Source organism: Rana temporaria, chromosome 4 (assembly GCF_905171775.1).
Source record: "Rana temporaria chromosome 4, aRanTem1.1, whole genome shotgun sequence".
Taxonomy (NCBI): domain Eukaryota; kingdom Metazoa; phylum Chordata; class Amphibia; order Anura; family Ranidae; genus Rana; species Rana temporaria.
In genome coordinates, this window is record NC_053492.1 from 155594409 (window position 1) to 155619290 (window position 24882).

The window sequence follows — 24882 nt, forward strand, 5'->3', positions numbered from 1 at the left end:
AGGTGCGGCCGCACCAGAGTCTTGTAGAGCGGGAGAATTATTGTTTTATCTCTGGAGTTAATCCTCTTTTTAATGCATGCCAATATTCTGCTTGCTTTGTTAGCAGCAGCTTGGAATTGCATGCCATTGCTGAGCCTATCATTCAAGTTGGACCCAGGTCCTTTTCCATTCTAGATTCCACCAAAGGTTCTCCCCCCAGTGTATAGATTGCATTCATATTTTTGCCACCCAAATGCATTATTTTAAAATTGTTCTACATTAAAACTAATTTGCCATGTAGCTGCCAACCCCATTAATTTGTTCAGATGCCTTTGCAAGGTTTCCACATTCTGCGGAGAAGTTATTGCCCTGCTTAGCCTAGTGTTGTCCGCAAATACAGAGATTGAACTGTTTATCCCATCCTCCAGGTCATTTATGAAGAAATTAAATAGGATTGGTCCCAGCAGACCAATCTGTGTTCTTTGTTCCTAAGATTTTATCCCAACTTATGCCCTCTAGCAAGGTTCACAGTTTAGGGAAGTTGACTCTTTTGAAATTCAGTGTCTTTGTATTCCCCTTATGTTTCCTATTTGTGTGATTTATACTGAAGCCAATTGACCTGTGATTGCTGTTTTCTGAATTGCCCAGTATTTCTACATCCGTGATCAGGTCTGTATTGTTGGTAATCAGTGGATCCAGAAATGCTTTATTTCTAGTTGGTGCTTTAACCATCTGACCCATGAAATTGTCCTGCAGAACATTTAGGAACTGGCGAGCCTTAGACGAATGTGTGGTTCCCTCCGCCCAGTCTATGTCTGGATAATTAAAATCCCCTATTATGATAACACTTCCCATCCTTTATTCAAAAGAGGGGGGATAAGTTGGGAAGCAATTATCACGGTGCTTGCAAATAATAATAGAAACCATATATATAAAAAGTTATAGTATAAAAAAGACAAGATTAAAAACCAAACAAAGCCGTTTGTTGAGTAATATTTAGCCGATTCCCGACTGGCTCACGCAGATATACTGCGACAGAATGGCTCTCCTGGGCGAAATCGCTGCACAGCAGGGAACACGATGAGCGCGGCTGATTGGCGCGACCGCCGCAGGGATTTGTGTGTGCAAACTAATCAATATACGCTTATTGCGATTTTTTACCAAAAATATGTAGAAGAATACATATTGGCCTAAATTGAGGAAGAAATTATTTTTTTCAAAAATATTGGGGGCTATTTATTATAGCAAAAAGTAAACATTTTTTTTTTTTAATTGTAACTCTTTTTTTGTTTATAGCGCAAAAAAATAAAAATGCAGAGGTGATAAAATCCCACCAAAAGAAAGATCTATTTGTGGGAAGAAAAGGACGCAAATTTTGTTTGGGTACAACGTACAATGTCGCACGACTGCACAATTGTCAGTTAAAGCGGCACAGTACCGTACTGTAAAAAAGTGCTTTGGTCAGGAAGGGGGTAAAATCTTCCGTAGCCGAAGTGGTTAACATTTCATTGTGATGTGGTCACATGGCAATGGGAAAGCCATTGTTGAAAGAAAGCCATCAGAAGTTCAGTTTGCAAGAAGCCATGTGGGGGACACAGCAAACATGTGGAAGAAGGTGCTCTGGTCAGATGAGACCAAATTTGAACTTTTTGGCCTAAAAGCAAAACGCTATGTGTGGTGACAAACTAACACTGCACATGACCTTGAACACAGCATCCCCACTGTGAAACATGGGAGTGGCAGCATCATGTTGTGGGGATGCTTTTCTTCAGCAGGGACAGGGAAGCTGGTCAGAGTTGATAGGAAGATGGATGGAGCCAAATACAGGGCAATCATACAAGAAAACCTGTTAGAGTCTGCAAAAGACTTGAAACTGGGGCAGAGGTTCATCTTCCAGCAGGACAATGACCCTAAACATACAACCAGAGCTACAATGGAATACTTTAGATCAAACCATATTCATGTTTTAGAATAGTCCAGACCTAAATGCAATTGAGAATCTGTGGCAAGACTTAAAAATTGCTGTTCAAAGACGCTCTCCATTCAATCTGACAGAGCTTGAGCTATTTGGCTAAGAAGAATATTCAAAAATGTCCCTCTCTAGATGTGCAAAGCTGGTAGAGTCATCCCCAAAACGAGTTGCAGCTCTAATTGCAGAGGTACTTGGTTCTACAAAGTATTGATCCAGGGCGGTTGAATGCATGCCATACTATTCACATATATATCTGTAAAAAAAATGGAAAACAATTTATCTTTTTCCTTTCACAATTATGTGACAGTTTGTGTTGGTCTATCACATAAAATTCCAATAAAATACATTTATGTTTTTGGATATAACAATTTCAAGGGGTATGAATACCTTTTCAAGGCACTGTATACAACAGAAGCTGTTTGCATTACTACATGCCATTCTGATTTCTGCCTATAATACCTTCACAAATAAGTGAGACAGAAAGCATTCTGTGCTCCAAAAACAGACACAGAACTAAGCAACTGATACATTTCTCAGAGACTGCCAGTTAACTCTTTCATTGTCATAAAAATATCACAGCGAAAAATTAAATTTCCTGTGAAGGCTGAAACACAGCAAGAACCAGTATTCTTTCCAGATCAGGAAGTAAGCAGACAAGGTAAACACTTGAATAAACCAACTTGGAAGGTGCAACAGAAGCTGATAAAGAAAACTGCTAGTTAATGTCAATCAGTATTAGTCTAAAACCGTTGATTATAAAGAATCTATTTTCAGCCTTCTTATGAGGTACTGCAACTAGAGGGCACTCTCAAACAATTCATTGCTAAATATGAGAGTTAGTAAAGACTGTACCTTAAAGTGGATGTAAACCTGATTCATGAAATTTGAGCTGGGCTCATATATCTGCAGTGTTTTATTATCTTGCTTCAGGCTCCATGCACACTAGGAGCAGAAAAACGTCAGCATTTTAGCTTTAAGAACGTGGCATAAAATTTGACAAATACGGTGGTGCTCGCCACACCCCCTGCTTTATCCTCACTGGCTGTGATTTATAGTAGCAAGAGCCAATAGCTACCACTGGTATATGCGAACCAGTGAGGCGAGAGGGAGAGCAGTGATGCCTTTAGAATCATCTTAACACCGCAGTTCGACCATCCTTCGTCCCTATCAGGCAGGATGGAAATCCCCATCGATATTGAACTTTCGAAGGACAACTCTGTTCTAACAAAAGTTTGTGTAATATTTGCCACCTTAATGTCTCTACTGCCAGATCTGTATAAACTTGAATTTCAGTCTCGCCATAAATAATTACCTGTGCTCCACTTAAAGTGTTTGTAACCCAAAAAAAAAGAGAGATCCTGTTCCCTTATAATAGGTTAAACAGCACAGTCCCTCTCTAGGCTATAAAAAAACTGCCAGTTCCGGTGTCCCCTTCTGTGTACTGACCACGGTAATTCTGACTGCTGAGCCCTGATTACCGTGGTCAGTTTACGTGCCTCCGTCATCCGCTGCTCTGCTCTCTCCCCCTCTTCCACTTCCTTCCTGCCTGTCAGCTCCTGTGTGATGTGAGCCATCTGTGTGTTATCGCTGAATACAAGATAGGGTCTGACAGTAAATTACTTCTTTAAGGTTACAAACACTTTAACTTCTCAGCTATCAAAGTCTTTTCTTCAAAATAATGGAACCTCACAATCACATCTTTTGGTGTTTCTACATTTGACTTGCATCTTAAAGCCCAGTGCACTCTATCTATTCTTAATGGTTCCTCTACCAATTCTTGCTATACAGATAAATGACAACCATCTCACATGTACCAGCTAGCCTGCAACAATGACAGGTCATGTTAAAACAGAGGTTTTAGTTCCACACATTTGCAAATATACTGTATGTGAAAGGCACAATGCCTCACCTTGGCTTGCGGAGCCATGCTTCCTATGATGGGGAACCAATGGAGCTTTGCTTATCATACATTCAATGCCATTTAGTAACTACGCCCCTCCCTCTCAATGGTCATTACATTAATAATGTCATCATATTCATAATTACCTTTTTAGCCTTACAATGAAGAAACGTATTTTCCCCCGATAGCCTCAATAAAGGATAACTGTTGATGTTGCTACACTGCATTTCAAAATTCAGTTGACACCGCTCTCACATATTTGTCAGAAGTGAAATATGAACTGTATTTGGAACTAAAGTGAAGCAACATCATCAGTATCCTTTATGCAGTAGCCTACATTCTAAGGATAACAGGTTAAAACTTCTGTTAGGTTCTTATTGTTGTGTTTCTGTTAGAGAGATTCATTTAATTTTCTACCCAAAGTGAGAGTGATCACCAGTGAGAACGAATCTTTCCAATTGGACACAGACAGACATAAAAACATGGCAGGGTTTCTAAACTATCTGCATTTTACCTAGATCTTAAAAAAGTAAAAACAAATGAGTACACAGGGTCTTAGAACTACAACTTCACGGACCAAGGCTCCATATGAATTGCTTTACTATGTGGTAGCTGAGTAATCTAATCCATAGATTGACAACAGCTTTTAAATCCATGTGATATTGAGCTGATTTAGCTGTAGTTATGTTGTCTCTGATATTTACTTTAAATATCTAATTTAAAAAAAGAAATAATTCAGTAATAGTGTAGTTTTTTGCCAAATACTGTGGAGATTTACATACAGTACTGTGATATATGGGACACAAGAATTGATGTCCTATGTTAAATGGAACAAAAATAAGTTACACAAGAGACCAATTTCCATTTAAATACATTAAACAATAAAGAAAGAGTCTTGTCTAGTGACAAGATTAATGATAGGTTCTTGACACATTTACTAATGTAAAATCTGACATTACTCAGAGCACAGAGAATGGAAACAATTAGTAGCTGGAACAAATCACAGTGGTCTGGTGTACATATTTAGAGGGACAGAGGGTGAAGCAAATTTACTAATTTTATAAGATAAGGAATTTATGTTAAGAAGCCAAACCAGATTTGGTAAAAACGGTACATGGAAGATTCCCACGTTGCAGTCTATTGCGCATTGAGGAGTCTGTGGTTTTTCCACTAGTCAGTTAAAAAATACAAAACAAACATTTCTCAGAAACTCTATGAACTGCTACTGTGGGCCACACACATGGATTACAGAAAGCAGATAAGATAGATGGGTGAACTTTGTTTTCTACTGTTTCAATACCTGAGTCTCCCAACATCAGCTTTACCAGGCCCTTATATCGTTTCTACCTGTCACCTTTAACTTGTTGCTTAAGAACTGCTTTCTTATTCTTGTACCTTTATCACAATCATCTTTTAAAGATGTCTCATTACACTGGTATAAAGCTACACATGTGTAAATCTATTATATACTGCAAATGTCATCCGTTACAAAATGGTTTTCCTACTATTCAGATGTGGAATGTATTTGCTGAAAACTTAAGACATTGAAGGTGTTTTGTATTCATACTCCATAAATAGGCATCAACCATCTTACAGTTTTCTATATTTTTTAGTTAATTGCATACCTTTTCCCTCCCCTTGCTTTAACAGAAGGGGGAGTATTTATTACCTGTAGCTTTCTCTGGATTGTTGCACATAAAACATAGCCATGACCCAGTTTCCTCGCTATATCCAAAAAGATCAAAAAACCTCACTTCTTCTAGATGCTTAAGCACAAGGTCCAGATCCTAGAACAACATATGCAAAAAAATAATTATTTCTTTGGCACATAAACATCAAATATTCCCCAGAAATTAAAAAATAAAAAATTCTTCTAGCTAAAGCCTAATACGTCAGAAACCAGACATCTTACACAGTGCTAATTGATGGCTAAACTGAAGACGTTTTAGACATTAGCTAATAGGTTTAAAAAGAAACAAGACAAAGGACAGCGTCTACTGCCTTAATGAAAACAATCACGATCTTGGTAAATGGTATTTAGTCTGCTTCTTAGAACCCCTGTACTCTTGTTTGCAGTCCTCAGCTTTCATCAGACAACTTTGAGATCATAGACCAGGGATCCTCAAATTACGGCCCCCCAGCTGTTGTAGAACTACACATCCCATGAGGCATTGTAACACACTGACATTCACAGACATGACTAGGCATGATGGGAATTGTAGTTCCTGAACAACTGGAGGGCTGTAGTTTGAAGACCCAGGTCATAGACAATGCAATGACAGTTCTCAGCCTACAGACTGCAAGCATTTTTTATTCTGAACTACTTATACAGAGCTCCAATGAAGGGCCACAGTACACTGGAGCTATTTGAAAGCAGAGTCTAGCAACTTCCCTTTTCTTCAGAGTCACATTTTCAAAGAACTGTGGGAAGATTTAGGTCCTTGTACAGATACTTACAATGCTCTGATAGGTATATGCATATCTCTATTTCATTGTGATATGATGAGTACCATAAGCATTTAAGTTATCAGAGACAGACCCAACCAGGACAGAGCTTTTGGAGGGGACTACAGGGTAGCCTCTTGCCTACTGACTACGGGCCCTGGCTTTGAGGGGGCTCTATTCTTTGGGAGGTTTGTGCCTGGGGGACCTATGGAGTGGTTTTGCTTTGAATTCGGGTCCATGTGCCCCCAAAACACACAGAATAAGAGAACTGGAGGACTCGGATACAGATTTGAGGCCTCTATGCCAAAACCAGCATTGATTGCTTCAAACCCCCAGGTTTAGAGCAGTTGTTAACAATCAGCTCAAAACAACCTTATGCTGGGGCCTCCTGCTATAATCTGTTTACTAAGGTGTCTTTCTCGCATTCCACCGTATAACACGCAGGCACAATCTACCTTCTATTTTCAGGGTAAAAAGGTAAGTGTTATACACTAATAAATACACTGGCCCATATTCTGGCTAAATGTCCGCGGGCTGCGCGTAAGGCATTTACACTCCGCCGCCCCAACCTACAGGAGCAAGTGCTGTATTCCCCAAACACTTGCTCCGTAGTTTGGGGCGGCGGAGTGTAAATGCCCCGGCGTAGCCACGCGTATCTCCAAGGGGGCGGCTTCTATTCAAATTAAGCGTGCCCCCGATTCTAAGTAACTGCGCATGCGCCGGGCTTAAAAAAGCCCAGTGCGCATGCTCCAGTTCTCGGCGTAAAACGTCAATGACGCCGACGTGTGCGTCATTGACGTAAAGTCGTATTCAAGAACGACTTACGGAAACGACGTAGCCGACGGAAAAACACAACGCGGACCCGACGCCATCCGTAACATGGCCTACGTGGGACTTGCGGAAACGTACTCCTCATATAGCAGGAGTAAGTTTCCGCTTACGCAAACGACGTTAGCGACGGGTACGCGACGCGAAATTGTTTCGGGAATCGGCGTAGCAGGCTCATTTGCATAAGCAAATGAGTCCTTCACGTACATGCCATCTAGCGGCGGGCGGCGTACTTACATTTAAGATCCGACAGTGTAAGTGACTTACACATGGCGGATCTTAAGTGTATCTATGCGAAAATGATTCTAAGAATCAGTCGCATAGATACACGGGCCAAAAAAGGGAGATACGATGGAGTATCCTGAGATACTCCATCGTAACTTCTCTCAGAATATGGCCCAGTATTCCTGCAGCAACCAACCAAACAGAACAAAGTTCACAAGATACTTGCAACAGATGACAAAATTCAACAGAGAATTTGTAAATAATACAATGAACATCAGCCTTCAGAGTCTCATTCGTCATTCATATTCTAGCAAGCATAGAGACACTACAATGCAGCATATGTCAAATCTATATGCACCTATATAGTTTCCATGCGTGCAATAATGTGTATACAATCTAGACCTGTGCTCTCATCTTGATGAAGAAAGAATGAAGTGAGTAATAATGTAATAAAACCAAATTGCATTAACAACCCCCATGAACCTTTTACTATTCTTTTCAATTCTGAGCAGACAAATTAAAATGTTGTTCCTTTTGATATGTAAAAGGAACTTGCCTGCCAGCTGTGTTTGGCCATAAATGAAAGCATACAATACATACCTATGTACACATTACATAAACTGTGTATATATATATATATATATATATATATATATATATATATATATATACACACACACACACAGTATACATTATCCCACATAAATTGAGGCTTGCAGCAGACGGGGGGGGGGGGGCTTTGAGAGTGTGAAGTTGACATTTTTTTTTATTATAAAATCGGCACGCTTAATTTCTTTGAAAACATTTTCTGACAGTGTGCTCAAAAGGTTGCCTCCCCTGGTCTAACCTCTACAGGTCTTGCTACCAGTATATTTGTTCTCCTTATGATACGTAGACCTATACCGATTGTCTCTAACCATCACAAATAAAATGATGGAAAAAAATGGCCCTAAAAAAGATATAAGAAAGGCTATGGCAAGCAAATTCAATTATAAAAAGTATGGTTAAAGATGTAGATTTTTCCTAAAATGTTCCCAAGATCTGAACATGACTTACACAAGTCAATTTAACTACAAGTTCTACAAAATATGAATGGCTAAATTATAGTCTTATTTGACTTTACCACAGGCACTATTATAACACAATACTCTGGTTGTGTGGGGACCATGCCTGAAGCTGGAAATTTCCTATTAAAAATTTCTTGTTGCAGTTAAGCTGTGGTCAGTCTGATCTCTGATTGTTTTTTTTCTGTATTTAGTGGGATCCCCTTAAAAAGTAACTCCACTTGTGTGGGGGAAAAAATACTAAATAATACAAAAATAATATAGTGTATAGAATTACGACTCAAGTAATATTGTAATTGAATCTTGTTAAAAGTTACCTTTGCTTTTCAATCTTCAGCGCTGTAATTTTCTGTAAAATGCAATGCAATATGGCTACCTGGAGGTGTTCTGTACCCAGATGGTGTACAGAACGCTCCCCTGAAAATGTAATTTCCTACTTGTGTGATTTGCACACTAATTTTCCTAGAAGTGTGCACTAAGATACAAGTCAGAATTTTGGCATCCCTGCAACAAAAAATACATTTTTGGTGAGATACTAGCAAAGGGAAATCACTGAAGGGATGCACTAAAGGGATGCAGATACTACTGTTAGTGCACCAGCTGATTGAGAACTACTCCCATACAGATTCACTTGGACACAGACGAACAGCTATTTCTGCCTGTGAGGAGCATCTTAGGAAGAGACTTTCCTGCTGAAAAGTATCTTGGAAAGCTAGGTAAAAGCTGCTGCCAGTGGACATAGCAGGAAGTTCTGGCTGCTCAACTTGGAAGGTACTTGTGCTGCCTGGTTGTGTTAAACAGTCTGACAGTCTCAGTTTCTAGGTACAAAACCAGTAAGTCTTGACTATTATTAGTAGACAGGCATGGAGTAATATTTTTGGGTATTCTGTACCCTAACCCTCTCTCCTGAGTTTATTGAGATAAATACATTTTCTTAAACATTGAAAAGTGATTGGCACCCAATTCCTTTGATCTCACAAAGAGTCAGGTCTGCCCTGTAGTTTTAAATGCAAGACCATCAAGCAGTGCCAGCACAAGGTCATCTATAGCCCAGTGCAAACATGCCACCCCTCAAGATGTATGAACATTATGTGTCAGTAAAGTCCCCTCACAAAAACACTGAGCACTAATCTGCAAGTTTACCCTCTAAGGATAAATTCTCCCTCCTCCCAGTACAAATTTGCCTCCCTGCTGAAATCCCCCCTCTCAGCACAAATCTTTGCTGTCCCATCCCCCAAATGACCCCCTTCCCCCCAAAAAAAAATCACTCCTGCACAAAACCTCTAGCCATAAAATGTCACATCCTAGTAAACATCTTCTCCCCCCACTTCAAATCCCCCCTCCCAGCACAATTTCCCCCCAAATCCCCCCTCTCAACACAAATCACCCTAAATCACCACTCTTAGCACCTTGAACTTAACAGTTTTCTGGTTGCAGTGCAATGTTTTTATTGAAATAGATCAAGTAACTGTTGCTAGTTCTGTCTGATTGTTGCTGGTTTTGTGCTCTCTTTTCCATAGGTCAAGAGCCTCAGCTCTAAAGCAGGCAATGGGCTGGCGTTTGGAAGGAGTTTTAAACAATTATGGGACACGTTCTTCAAACTGTACAATGATTGCTAAATTACAAAATACAGCAATATCCTGCAAATAGCTTTAATTCCAGGTACAGTGAAATCAGTTAGACACTCCGCTTTTCTTAATGGCTGCAAGACAAATAATCCCATGGAATTGGAAGTCGCAAGTTGTTCCTGCCTTGGCGGAGTGGTTCAAGGTTCTGAGCGAATTTATATGAACTGAATGTATGATTGTAAAGGATAATGATAAATCTGAGGAATTATAAAAAGTGTGGATGTCTTGGTGGGTCTCTCCCCACATGCCTAAACTTAAACAACATTTTACCTAAACCTTCTCTTTCCATTAGACCTGAAAATACCTAACCAGGTTTTCGTTCCAGAACTTTGTTGCTAAGCTGGCCCTCTCCTTTATCCCCCTGTTCCACCCCCCCTCTTTTCTTTTCTCCTCTACATCCTTTTGCATTATTCTTCTACCGATTTGTAAAAATGCATGAAAGCCTACAGAGGTATACCAAGGTGACATGTTTAGTTTTCATATTGTTGAGGACATAATATGCTTTTATACCACTCATCTTGATGGGTTTGTCCTCAAAAATGCCTTGATGGGTGATAGTCAGATTGTCTAAGAAGCTCAATGTGAAATCAAAAGATGCCATTTTAGTACAGGTGAGGAGTCCTTTCAACTATGTAAGACTGAAGATAAGGCTGGATTTCAGTTTAAAGAAAAGATTCTGTGATTCTTCAGAATAGAAATTAAATTACCACAATTGTTTCTGCAAAGACATTTTAGCCTTACTCCTTTAGACTGAATTTGTTTATCCAATGATATTTGGAGCAAATCCTTAAAATGGAAAATCCTGTTGGAAAACAAATTTTCAAATTACGGGCACTAACCAGAACTTAGAAACAATAAGACAAGTTACTTTATTATGAAATATAATAATATTACAGTGTTGAGTCTTAACATCCAGAGAGAACATTGGAATGAAGTTAGATGCTTGAAACAATAAATAAATGTTACTACTCAGGAGTAACAAAGGACATATTCATATAGATAAAGGAATGTTATGTAAAATATCGAATTTGGTTGGTTTGTGAATTAGCCACAATGTGTTAAGATAGATGAAAAGGTTTGGGCACTGTCATTTGTAAAGTTCCTTAACCACTTGCTGTCCGCCAATGACAAATTGACGTCGGCAAAGTGGTTGTAGAATCCTGACCGGACGTCATATGACGTCCTCAGGATTCTGAGCCGCTGCGCGCCCCCGGGGGCGCGCATCGCGGCGATCGTTGTTGCGGGGTGTCAGTCTGACACCCCGCAACACCGATCTCGGTAAAGAGTCTCTCACGGAGACTCTTTACCACGTGATCAGCCGTGTCGAATCACGGCTGATCACGATGTAAACAGGAAGAGCCGTCGATGGCTCTTCCTCACTCGCGTCTGACAGACGCGAGTAGAGGAGAGCCGATCGGCGGCTCTCCTGACAGGGGGGGGGTCGCGCTGATTGTTTATCAGCGCAGCCCCCCCTCGGATCGCCACATGGACCACCAGGGAAGCCCACCCTGGACCACCAGGGAAGGGCAGGAAGAAAAAAAACGGGGCAAAAAAAAAAGTCTAAAAAAAAAAAAAAAAAGTTTGAAAAAAAAAAAAAAGTTTGAAAAAAATAAAAAATAAGTCTGGAAAAAAAAATAAAGATGCCAATCAGTGCCCACAAATGGGCACTGACTGGCAACAAAAGGAAAACAGTGCCGCCCCACAGTGTCCATCAGTGCCGCCCCACAGTGTCCATCAGTGCCACCCCACAGTGTCCATCAGTGCCACCCCACAGTGCCTATCTGTGCCACCCCACAGTGCCCATTTGTGCCACCCCACAGTGCCCATCAGTGCCGCCCATGAGTGCCCATCAGTGCCACCCATGAGTGCCCATCAGTGCCGCCCATGTGCCCATCAGTGCCGCCTATGTGTGCCCATCAGTGCCGCCCATGTGCCCATCAGTGCCGCCTATGAGTGCCCATCAGTGCCGCATATCAGCGCCCATCAGTGCCGCATACCAGCGCCGCCAATCAGTACCACCTCATCTGTGCCCGTCAGTACTACCTCATCGATGTCCATCAGTGCCATCTCATCTGTGCCCAACAGTGCCGCCATATCAGTGCCCATAATTGAAAGAGAAAACTTACTTATTTACAAAAAAATTTACAGAAAAAAATAAAAACGTAATTTTTTTTCAAAATTTCCAGTCTTTTTTTAGTTGTTGCGCAAAAAATAAAAACCGCAGAGGTGATCAAATACCACCAAAAGAAATTTGTGGGAAAAAAAGGACGGCAATTTTGTTTGGGTACAGTGTAGCACGACCGCGCAATTGCCATTCAAAGTGCGACAGTGCTGAAAGCTGAAAATTGGCTTGGGCGGGAAGGTGTATACGTGCCCTGTATGGAAGTGGTTAAACATAATTCTAATTTTATAATTCTACACTACGATGAAGACAAAGACAAGGGGAAATGACATTCACTGCATATTTTCCTTAAATATAAAAAATCCTCCAGAAACATACCGGTATGTCTGCTCACCAAATTTAACCGGATTTACCAATATTTACAATAGCTGTCTTTCAATGGTCAATTGCGCTTATATAACCCTGGTGACTCGGACTGTTACATTCATCTGTGCACCATCCAGAAATGTGAGATCACAACTGTTTTAAACACTATTACACAGGTCTGGATTGTTCAAGAATGTTAGAATATAGGCCATTTGAGACACTGTAATGATGTTTTTCTGGTATTCCATAATTTCTGCTCTGAATACAAAAAATAATCTTTAATATTTACAGCTTTGTTGTAGTAGTGTTTGACCACTTCCCAACTGGAACATGTACACATACATTGGCAGGTTGGCAGCCCTGTGCAAAATGTTGAATCCTTTAAGAGCCTTAGCAGGCGCATGCACACTGCACGCCTGGGGACCCGTTGCGCGTGGCCGATGGTCGCAATAACCGCTGGCCACCTGCGATCACGGGCACAAGAGACAGAACGGGGATCTGTGTGTGTAAACACACAAATTCCGGTTCTGTCAGGAGAGGAAAGACAGATCGTGTGTTCCTATTAGTTAGGAACAGCGATATGTCTCCTCCTCTATTCACTCCCATCCCCCCACAGTTATAACAGACACTGTGGGAACACATTTAACCCCTTTATCACCCCTAGTGTTAACCCCATTCCCTGCCAGTAACATTTATACAGTAATCAGTGGCTAATTTTATCTCTGATCGCTGTATAAATGTCAATGGTCCCAAAAAAGTGCCATAAGTGTCGGATCTGTCTGCCGCAATGTCGCCGTCCCAATAATAACCGCTGATTGCCACCATTACTAGTAAAAAATAATAATAATAAAAATGCCATAAATCTATCCCCTATTTTGTAGACGCTATAACTTTTGCGCAAACCAATCATTATACGCTTATTTTTAACAAAAATATGTAGAAGAATATATATCGGCCTAAACTGAAAAGATAAACTAAAAGCAAAAACTAAAATATATATATATATATATATATATATATATATATATATATATATATATATATATATATTTTTTTTTTTTTTTTTTTTTTTTTTTAATTGTTACTCTTTTTTTGTTTATAACGCAAAAAACAAAAAATAAAAACCGCAAAGGTGATCAAATACCACCAAAAGAAAGTTCTATTTGTGGGGAAAAATGACTTCAATTTTGTTTGGGTACCACGTCGCACAACCGTGCAATTGTCAGTTAAAGTGACGCAGTACCATATTGCAAAAAATGGCCTGGTCAGGAAGTGGGCAAATCCTTCTGGGGATGAAGTGGTTTCTTTTTTCATAATTCTTTATTTGTTATTTTCTGTATATTTCTTTACATCACATACATGTATACAAAACATCCACCGGGGACAGAATACATAACATTTATAAATACAAAAATAACAGATACAAAAACGAAGAAAAAAAAAAGTGCTTCTCCCCTCCCCCTCCCCCTTCCTCCTCCCCACCCCCCCCACATAGATTATAGCAAAATTACTCCTCATTAGGGTATTCCCCTTTTTATATTCTTGTGCACTTATCGTGTTTGTCGTGTTTGTGTATTCCTATTTCAAAGTGTGAAAAAAATATATATACATATATACATATACACACATACACATACACACACCTACATATATATACACGCATACACATACATGTACGTTAATTTTAGGCCCATTTCAGGTTTATTTTTATTTGTGCTGTCTATGTGTTTTTGTTTATTTTATGTGTATAAGTATCAGCCTGTGTCTCTAGTGTTTGTGGGGTTCTCTTAACTTCGACCTTCTTTATATTTCCCTTTGTGAATTATATACATACACAATAAAAACCCGTTCCCTTCCCCTTTCAGTCTCCATTTCCTCCCCTCTCCCTTCTTATGGAGAGAAAGGAGAGGGCGAGAAGGAGAGGAGTATATATAAAAAAAAAAAAAGGAAAACAACATTCATCTAAGATTGTAGTTTGTCTTTCATCTTTTTACTGAGCATCAAGTATTTTTTTAGAGAGAGGAGTGAGTATATGCGGCTCAAGAAAAAGAAGAGTGGGGAGTGGTGTTCCCAACCTGCCCATATGTTGTTAAATCTATCCTGTTTATCTCTAAACTTATGCACCCATCTCTCTGTCTCCATTATTGAGTTAACTTATTTTTTCCATTCCATAATAGAGGGGCGTGTGTTCTGTTTCCAATGCCTGGGTATTAGCATTTTAGCAGTGTTTAATAAGTGTGGTATCACTTTTTGTATAGCTGTTTATAGATCCAGGTATCCCATGGAATAGAAAATGTATAGGTGATAATTCTATAGGTTGATTGGTCATCTTCTAAAACCAATGGTGCTATTTCTTCCCAAAATGGTCTGATCTTTATGCAAAATCACCAAATATGGAGGAATGTTCCCTTTTCTTTGCATCCCCTCCAGCAGCTTCCATCTGCTGTAGGATATATTTGTGCTAATCGGGCTGGAGTCTGATACCATCTGACCATAAATTTATATGACATTTATTGGATTTTCGAGCTTATAGAGGTTGTATACGTTGATTCTAAAAAAAGGGATGAAGTGGTTAAATTAAAGTATTTTTGGGAATTTAACAAATCTGCTCTTACATTTTCCTTTTATTGTATTAAATTGAGATATTTAGATAATCCATTAGAGATTTAGCATTCATTTTATTGATATAGTTGCACATCTCCGAAGCCTCTCCATCAGTTCTATTTCCTATTTACAATGTGGTGTTAAAAACTGTACTGCACATTCCAGATGCAACCTTACAAGTCCTTTAATACAGGGACAAAACTATGTTAGCGCCACAAGTTTTTATCTGTTTTTATCTGTTTTCATACATCCCATGATTTTTTTTTGGTATTTGTATCTACTACTTGGTACTGAATGGAGCTTCTATGCTTATTGTTATGCATTATTCTCAAGGCATTCTCCATTTATTCCAGGTAATATCTAAGAGGTAATGCGGCTGTTTCCCTGGCCTGCAAAGTTTGCTATTTTATATAGATTCCACTTTAATATATCACTATACAGATGATTGTTAATAATTCACCATAATTGTGTGTCATCAGAAACATGGCAGTGTTGTTGTGTATTTAATTTCCCAAATTCTTAATAAATAAAAAAAAGTCATATTATCTTGTCTTAATAGGGAGACTGCTCTCCATTCATGGCAACCTAATAAAATTGCTGCAGTTGTAAGCAGCCATGTAGAGTTAGTGCAACGAAAAAGACAGAAACATAGTTAAGAAGAGTTGTTTGAGGCCTTGTACACACGATCAGTCCAAACTGATGAAAACGGACTAAAGTTCAGTTTCATCAGTCCAAACCTACCGTGTGTATGCCCCATCAGACTTTTGTCCTTCAGACCAAAGTTTTAGAACTTGCTTTAAAATCAGACTGATGGACGCCTGACCGATCGGTCAAAACCGACGGTTAGTACGCAAAAGCATCGGTTCAAAACCCGCGCATGCTCAGAATCAAGTCGGATTGGAAGCATTGAACTTCATTTTTTTAGCACGTCGTTGTGTTTTACGTCACTGCGTTGGACTCGATTGGTTTTTGAACTGAGGGTGTGTACGCACATCAGACCATCAGACTATCAGTCTGTGAACCGATGAAACTGAACTTCAGTCCGTTTTCATCAGTTTGGACTGATCATGTGTACAAGGCCTAAGTGTTGAGTGAAATTAGAGCCCAGCATCCAAACCAGAAATAGGAGCAGAGACATAGAGACACAGCAATACAACAGTAAGAACTTGACAATGCCAGGTTTAACAAAAACACTAAATGCAGGACTGACAACAGGAACACAAATGAGAACAGGAAGCACACCTTAGCAACATCAAAGTGAACCTTATATGAGGCAGACTAGGGTATTCTTCTTTTTTAAAGGATCATGGGACATTGAGGAAGTTGAAAGCTTGCTACATCCTTCTGTATGCACAGCTTAGGTAAATGGACAAATAGTAAATGTGTTGGGGTGCAGGAAGAAAGTCTGGAATTCAAAAAAGTCTGAGAGAGATGCAGGAGAAAGAACACTCAGAAAACAGTGACAAATGGACAATAGGAAGGACGGAAGGAACGGCAGCAATAGCAACAGGTGGAAAGCGGGACCCAGAGGAGACAGGAGCAGCAGAAGAAAACAAGAGAAGACTCAAAAAAGAGGGCATGAAGAATATAGCCCTTCACATGGTCAAGTACCAGATGACTGAACATGTAATGGGGGAGTAGGTCATGGATAACCACTGAACACCTGGTTGGGGGAAGGTTCCCTATAATAAAGTTTATATCAAGCTGTGCACTTTTAGATACTTCTTCAAAATACTTAAAGGAGTTGTAAAGAAAAAACAATTTTTGCCTAAAATTAATGTCTGCAAGGTAGACAGACAGAATAGTGTAATGATTCTGTTAAAAAACGAGTAAATACCTACCGTATTAAATTCCTTCATCTATATCACCTCCGACGTTCTAGTTTCTGTTCTCTCATTCACTTCCTGGTTTGCGGCGCTCGTTCACGTAAGAACTACATTTCCCAGTATGTATTGCGGCACGCCCAGTAATTCACACCTCCTTGAGGTCTCTAACACGTAGAGAGCGTCCTGCCGCACAAATGTAGTTCCCAGGAGGGGGTGAGCACGTTACTGACCACCACAGTAAACTCTCCCTTCACGGTGGTGAGTAAAATCAGACAAGCAGGAAGTGAACAGAACAGAGAAGAAATAGAGCAACTTCTGAGCAAAAACGAACAATGAGGAAGTGAAAAGAGGAATGTCTGCAGGTAAAGGATGCCTATTATGAAAAAAAAATGTTTCCTTTACAACCCCTTTAAGGATATTCTACATTTCCCAGTTCCTTACATTACCTTAAACAAATTGTTTTCAGCCATCATGTAAATATTGAATTGTGGATGATCTAATAAAGGCAGTGTTGGAAACAGATACATTGGGCCCACCAGAGGATGTGAGAAAGAGGGTCCTTCATAAAGTGCTGAATACAGCACACATGCCATTGCCCCTTCTAGATTACCTAGAAGGGGCATGGTTTAACAGCTTTATTTTGTATTCATTGTATATAATAAAAGAGGGCCATTCTAAAGGAAATCATTTTCTGATCACAGTTTTTTAGTAACAGGCTAACCAACCTTAACTGCAGTCATAGATTGCTTTTAAAGGACAAAAAATACTGTCAAAGATTACTTAAATTTAATAAAATACTTTCACAGACCAAATAAAATGTATATCACTTGAACGCCCTAATCTGTTATGCCTGCCGACTGGCCACAATGTTTTCAGGTGCTGTTCATGTTGAGTACTGCGCTCGTCAGACACATTGAGGACTACAACAAAATGGTGACCATAGAGGTCTCTATGGAGAGAGGGGATCACCCATGGGTAGGAGACTAAACTTAAGACATTTTAATTAAGAGCAGCTCACTGGATGCCAAGGCAGTGTGCGGACGAGTGCCATTCTGTTAAAATACTTTTTAGAGACTGCTTAAATGAAACAAAATTACTTACAAAATACCGCCAGAAACTGTTCATATAAGTTCACAAATACATATCTTCCCACACAGTGGGTTCTCACCATCAATATAACAAAACAATATTCAAGCCTTCTGGCTCTCTTTATCAGCCCTGTGATTCAGGCCTCATGCATTGGCATTCCAGACCATCTAAAACCCCTCCCCAGCACTAGTACACTAAGGCTGTACCTTTTCCAGCTTTGTGCCTTTCCTTTGTGCCTTTCGTTTATATCTCCCAGCTGTTCGATCTCTCATAGACTTTCTCTCCGAATTAGGCCTCCGATTTGGGGTACCTCTGAATCCCGGATGAGACCATGTCTCTCGCCTTCTTTCTCTCAGACTCAGGCCTTTGGTTTGGGGTACCACTGACCCCCCTGGGTGAGACCCTGTCTCTTGGCTTTTTTCTTACAGACTCAAGCCTCTTGTTTGGGGCACCTCTGACCCCTGGGTGAGATCCTGTCTCTCAACATCTTTGTCCTGGGCAGTACGGTGCAGATGTGCACCTCTTGTCTCCCTTACAATCACTGACCCCTTCAGGAGGGTGGGGGCCTGACCTCTCATCCTGATACTGCTAAAAGAACAGCACACACCTGTGCCATTAGTGGGGATGTTTTCTCCAAAACCTGGCCCAGACTGCCTTATCACACACAGGCTTTTACATGACTGCAGTGGCAATACCACTAGGAGGATGATCCAAGTCCTTACATTATGCCAAGACTGGATCACAAGTTGTATCAGGCCAGCCTATATAAATCTCCAGGAAGATTGGGGAATCATGGGCACACAGGGGCATGCCAGGCTTTGAAATTGTCAGCCTAGTGATTAGTGATCTATAGCATTTGTGGCAGAAGCATTGTATTTTTATGAGAGCAGTGGCCCATCTGAGGCTCTTCCAGCTAGCCAGTCTACCCCAAATAAAGGTTGGCAAAAGCAAAAAGCATTGCAAAAAAGTGGACGGCATGTGAGTTGGTAACCAGAGTGGATAAGAAACAAATATCTGCTTAACCAGGGGGCACAAACAAAGATGAAAACTGCAGATAGCTGTGCAATAATAAGGAATAATGCAAGTTGATTGTAGTACGTTAAATGTCATTTTAAATGTGAATGTCATCCTTTACACATACAGAAATGCAAGGTAGATGATGGGATGACTATTTCTGAATCTATGATATAACTGCTATTATCTTGCAGTAGCAAAGTAAGAAACACACTAGTATAGACAGAAGACAGCTCAAGAATATTAAACCCTTTGTGCTATAAAGCTGTATTCCCCAAACTCTGATAATAAATAGTTTTGTCATTTACTGGGAATTCACGTGCATCTGGAAATACTTTGCGTCCTTGGCAAATTCACACCTACAGACTTTTCATCCAATTGCCTTTTTCATAGAAGAATCATTTTGTATTTCTAATTTCAAACCTGCTGGGCATACAGATTGCTAAATGATGTGCCAGAGTGCAATATAATAAGGACCATCAGGCCAGGTAATAGCTCTAAGCACAGCAAGACCCCGGACTTGGCATAAGCATCAATACCAATGGCATTTCAAAACAAAGAAACATTTTGTACTCATAATGGTATTTTGCTAGAGATAGCTAATAACAGACAAACGTGACTGGCAGAACAAGACTATGTTGTTCTAAGCTTTGAAGGCATAAAAGCTAAAGGCCTAATGCAACTGTTTAATCATACACAATACAATTAAACACAGGGGGCTAGATTCACATAGATTAGCGGATCTTTAGATCCGCGTAATCTATGTGATTTACGATCCGCCGGCGCACTTTTGCGAGGCTAGTGCAGTATTCACAAAGCACCTACCTCCAAACTTGCGCCGGTGGATCGTAACTCCCCCGGCGGAATTCAAATTCCGCGGCTAGGGGGAGTGTACAATTTAAATCAGGCGCGTTTCCGCGCTGATTTAACTGCGCATGCGCCGCCGGCGATATTTCCCAGTGCGCATGCTCCAAATGACGTCGCTAGGACGTCATTGTTTTCGGCGGCAACGTAAATTCCGGCCATCCGTATTCCCGACCGACTTACGCAAACGACGTAAAAATTTGATACTTGGCGCGGGAACGACGGCCATACTTAACATTAGCTACCCCTCATATAGCAGGGGTAACTATCCGCCGGAAAAAGCCGAACGCAAACGATGTAAAAAAAAAGCGACGGGCGGGCGTTCGTTTCTGAATCGGCGGAAATAGGAATTTGCACATTGCTCGCGTAAAAAAACGAAACGACACCTAGCGGCCGGCGGGATATTGCAGCCTAAGATCCGACGGTGTAAGTCACTTACAACAGTCGGATCTAAGGGAGATCTATGCGTAACTGATTCTTATGAATCAGTCGCATAGATCCGACCGTCGGATCTCAGAGATACGACGGCGTATCAGGACATACGCCGTTGTATCTCTTTGTGAATCTGGCCCAGTACGCATATACATCAACTGTCCTAAATTTTCAATAATGCTGAAGAAAAGTCAACGACAAGGACAAGTGAAAATGGGTAAATTACTCCTCTTGCTCATTCTCTTGAGTTTTGAATGGGTCTGAGTTATTCAGCTCTGTAAATATTTTTTTTTTTCAGCAGAGCAGCTAATAGACAGGTAATCATGTGAAAAGAAGCCCAGTGCTCCACCTGCATTGTATTGAACACATATTACCTCATATGCAATATTCCATACTTTATCCAACTTAAACATTTTTTTTTTTAATAATGTTATATTTAGTCAAGAAAAAAAGAACTTAAGAAAAAATACATATTTTACATGTACATACAGTATCTCACTAAGGTGAGTACACCTCTCACATTTTTGTAAATATTTTATTATATCTTTTCATGTGACAACACTGAAGAAATTACACTTTGCTACAATGTAAATTAGTGAGTGTACAGTTGTATAACAGTGTAAATTTGCTGTACCCTCAAAATAACTCAAAGCACAGCCATCAATGTCTAAACCGCTGGCAACAAAAGTGAGTACACCCCTAAGTGTAAGAATCCAAATTAGCCATTTTCCCTCCCTAGTGTGATGTGACTCGTTAGTGTTACAAGGTCTTAGGTGTGAATGGGGAGCAGGTGTGTTAAATTTGGTGTTATCGCTCTCACTCTCTCATACTGGTCACTGGCAAAGAACTCTCTGAGGATCTGAAAAAAAGAATTGTTGCTCTAGATGGCCTGGGCTATAAGAAGATTGCCAAGACCCAGAAACTGAGCTACAGCATGGTGGCCAAGACCATACAGCAGTTTAAAGCCCTGTACACACGATCGGTCCATCCGATTAAAACGGTCTGATGAATCGGCGTAGCGTAAATCTGCCGGCGTAATCGCTCCTAATTCAAATTGTGAAGAGGTGGGCGTGTTTTATGTAAAAAAACATGACCCCACGTAAATGACAGGCGCCGTCCGGGAATGTAACCCAGTGCGCATGCTCCAAATTAACCCGCAAAAAGCCAATGCTTTTGTGAACGTAAATTACGCAAATCCCTATTCGCGAACGACTTACGCAAACGACGTAACATTTTCAAAATTCGACGCAGGAACAACGTCCATACTTAACATACGCCTCATATAGCAGGGGTAACTTTACACCGGAAAAATCCTAACGTAAACAACGTAAATAAATGCGCGGGGCAAACGTACGTTTCTGAATCGGTGTATCTACCTAATTTGCATATTCAACGCGTAAATATACAGAAGAGCCACCTAGCGGCCAGCCTAAAATTGCAACTAAGATACGACGGCGTAAGAGACTTACGCCGGTCGGATCTTAGTCAAATCTATGCGTAACTGATTCTATGAATCAGGCACATAGATACGACGCGGCACACTCAGAGATATGACGGCGTATCTGGAGATACGCCGTCGTATCTCTTACCTGAATCTACCCCACAGTGTTTGTCTCACACTGTATTAACAACCCTATAAAGCAGCTGTCTCCAAACTGCGGGCCAGGGGCCAGATGCGGCCCTTTGCTTGCCTTTATCTGGCCCTTGGGGCACTATTTAATCCAATGACACTAACAATGGGGTATAATTCATGTCGCTGACACCAACAATGGGGCACTATTCCTCCGATTGACACCATCAAAACAGCACAATTCCTTCCACTGGCACCAACAATGGGCCACAATTCCTTCCATTGACACCATTGATGAGGTATAATTCCTTCCATTGATACCAACAATGGGCCTCTTTTCCTCCCACTGACACCAATGACAGGGCAAATTCCTCCCACTGACAACAACAATAGGGCGAAATTCCTCCCACTGACAACAATGGGGTAGAATTCCTTCCATTGTCACCAACGATGGGGCACTATACCTCCAACTGACTCAAACAATGGGGTACTATTCCTCCAATTGATTCCAACAATGGGGAACTTTTCCTTCCATTGACATCAATGGTGGGGCACTAGTCCTCCCACTGTCACTAAAGATAGGGCATTGTTTACTGCCTGCCACTGGATGCCAAAACATCTTCTACTCCCACGTCTGAAGGACAGTAAGCTGGCCCTTTATTTCGAAAGTTTGGAGACCCCTGCTATTAAGAGTAAAGTCAATTAAATTCTCCCCTGCATCTGTTTAATAAGGATTTCAGCGGCAAATATATGTATAAAACCAATAAACGCTATTTACATCCAAAATTTACAACAAAACATAACCGAATATAATTTTAGAAAAGCTATGACCCTACAGAAAACGTTATTCATTACTGAAACCACATTCCCTTCCGGTGGAGACAGACGGCCGACGATGCTGTGCTCTGGATCCCGGACGATCTTCTCATCGCTGGACCGGAGAGGAGAACACCCGTCGCTAGATACCGACAACGTTGGAGCTGGGAGCCGGGACCGAGTGCATTACCACCGCTGGATTATTATTATTTTTTTTAATAAAGGACTTTTTTCCACGGTCTGTGTGTGTGTGTGTTTTTTACAACTATTTACACTTCCTTCGTGAAATGGTAGGGGTACAATGTACCCAATTACCATTTCACATGGGGGGGGCACGATCTGGGGGTATTCCAGATTCTGATAAGCCCCCTGCCCGCAAACCCCCACAACCACCAGCCAGGGTTGTGGGAATGAGGCCCTTGTCCCCATCAACATGGGGACATCCTACCCATGTTGAGGGCATGTGGCCTGGTACGGTTCAGGAGAGGGGGGTGCTCTCTGTCCCCCCCTCTTTTCTGCGGCCGGCCAGGTTACGTGCTCGGATAAGGGGTCTGGTGTGGATTTTTGGGGAAACTCCACGCCATTTTTTTTTTATTTGGGGTGGAGTTCCCCTTAAAATCCACACCAGACCTGAAGGGTCTGGAATGGATATTTGGGGGGAACCCCACGTCATTTTTTTTTTAATTGACGACGGGGTTTCCCTTAATATTCATACCAGACCTGAAGGGCCTGGTAATTGAATTTGGGGGGCCCCCACGCTTTTTTTTTTTTTATGAACGAATTGCCAGAAATTACACTTTGTGCAGAGACAGTTCTAAGTACGGGAAACATGCGCTATTTCACAGGATTACTTTATACCCCCCAGGTACGAAATTTAAAGGAATATTTCACTTTTATTGTTTCACTTTAAGCATTAATAAATTCACTGCTCCCGAAAAAAACGGCCGTTTTTAAAACTTTTTTTTGCATTGATACATGTCCCCTGGTGCAGGACTCAGGTCCCCAAACACTTTTTAGGACAATATTCGCAGGCTCTGGTGCGAACTGAACAGGGGGGTGTTTGGCTCATCCCTACTTTAAATGCAGATAGCATAATATCATTGTCCTTCACTTTACAGTTACTAGCAATGTTATGTCTCTTACTTACTAGTGGACAACAAATGAGTCTAATTATTCCAGTGCGCTTAGAAATGTTGTAAAAAAAATTCACATAGAGTATTTATTTCCTATCCTGACATTCTTCTGTGACATTAGTGCTTTATGGGACTTTGTATTATTTTACCTTTTTTTTGTGTAGGAATTCATGAATGACACAATTACCAAGGGACCATTCTTCATAGAGCCACACACTCTGAGTACAAGTCAGAAAGTCCAGATGTTTGACATTGTAGACTCTGGCACGCACACATCTAATTTATTTATATTTATGTACCTGACCTTCTCTACAGACGTGTGCCTCATATTTCACACATGAGGTGGGAATTTGGCTTGTTAAGTGTTGTTTATTATTCATTTTATGTTCTTTCACTTGTGTGGGGGAAGTTGGTGAATAGACATGCTGTTTTTGATTAAATGTGATACTGAACTCATTAGTTCGTCATTGTTAAAAAGCAGAAATTATATATGTATAGCAATTTTACACAGTAACTAAAGCCGTGAATAAGAATAGGACTACTAAGAAGTGAGAAAATTACTGTTGAATTTGGTGGGCTATATACCTCAGTGTATAAACATCCTGATCTTTCATCATTACATTCAACTCCTGCAGAGAATGTAGTCCGCCTCATTTGTCACACTGGAGATTCCTGGGGAAATTTTATGGTGCATAAGCAGAGATTACCATTTGCGAAAACTGTATGTCAGAAAGATCAGCAGACATAACAATATACCCTTCTGATGCTACATGCAAATCTTGAATTCTCCTTGAAAGCAAAGCTTGGCCCAAACCTACTAATTCTCTTTACTGCCACTTTTAGCATTTGAGCCTAATGCAGCGTACACACGACCGTTATTCATGTCATGGAAAAAAACAATGTTTTTCTAGACGTGATTCCTCTCAAGCCTGCCTTGCATACACACGATCGTGAAAAAAATGCTTGAGCAAAGCGCGGTGACGTACAACACGTACGACAGCACTA

General features: G+C 40.6%; 1 protein-coding gene across 5 annotated transcripts in view; it reads right to left on the reverse strand.

Annotated features, from left to right (window-relative positions):
• VEPH1 (ventricular zone expressed PH domain containing 1) overlaps positions 1–24882 on the reverse strand; it is a 500435-nt gene that overhangs the window by 48632 nt on the left and 426921 nt on the right. For all 5 annotated transcript variants that reach the window (XM_040349240.1, XM_040349244.1, XM_040349242.1 and 2 more), the window contains one exon: positions 5521–5638. In XM_040349240.1, the coding sequence (XP_040205174.1) occupies positions 5521–5638 (118 nt within the window). The remainder of the gene's footprint in view (positions 1–5520; positions 5639–24882) is intronic.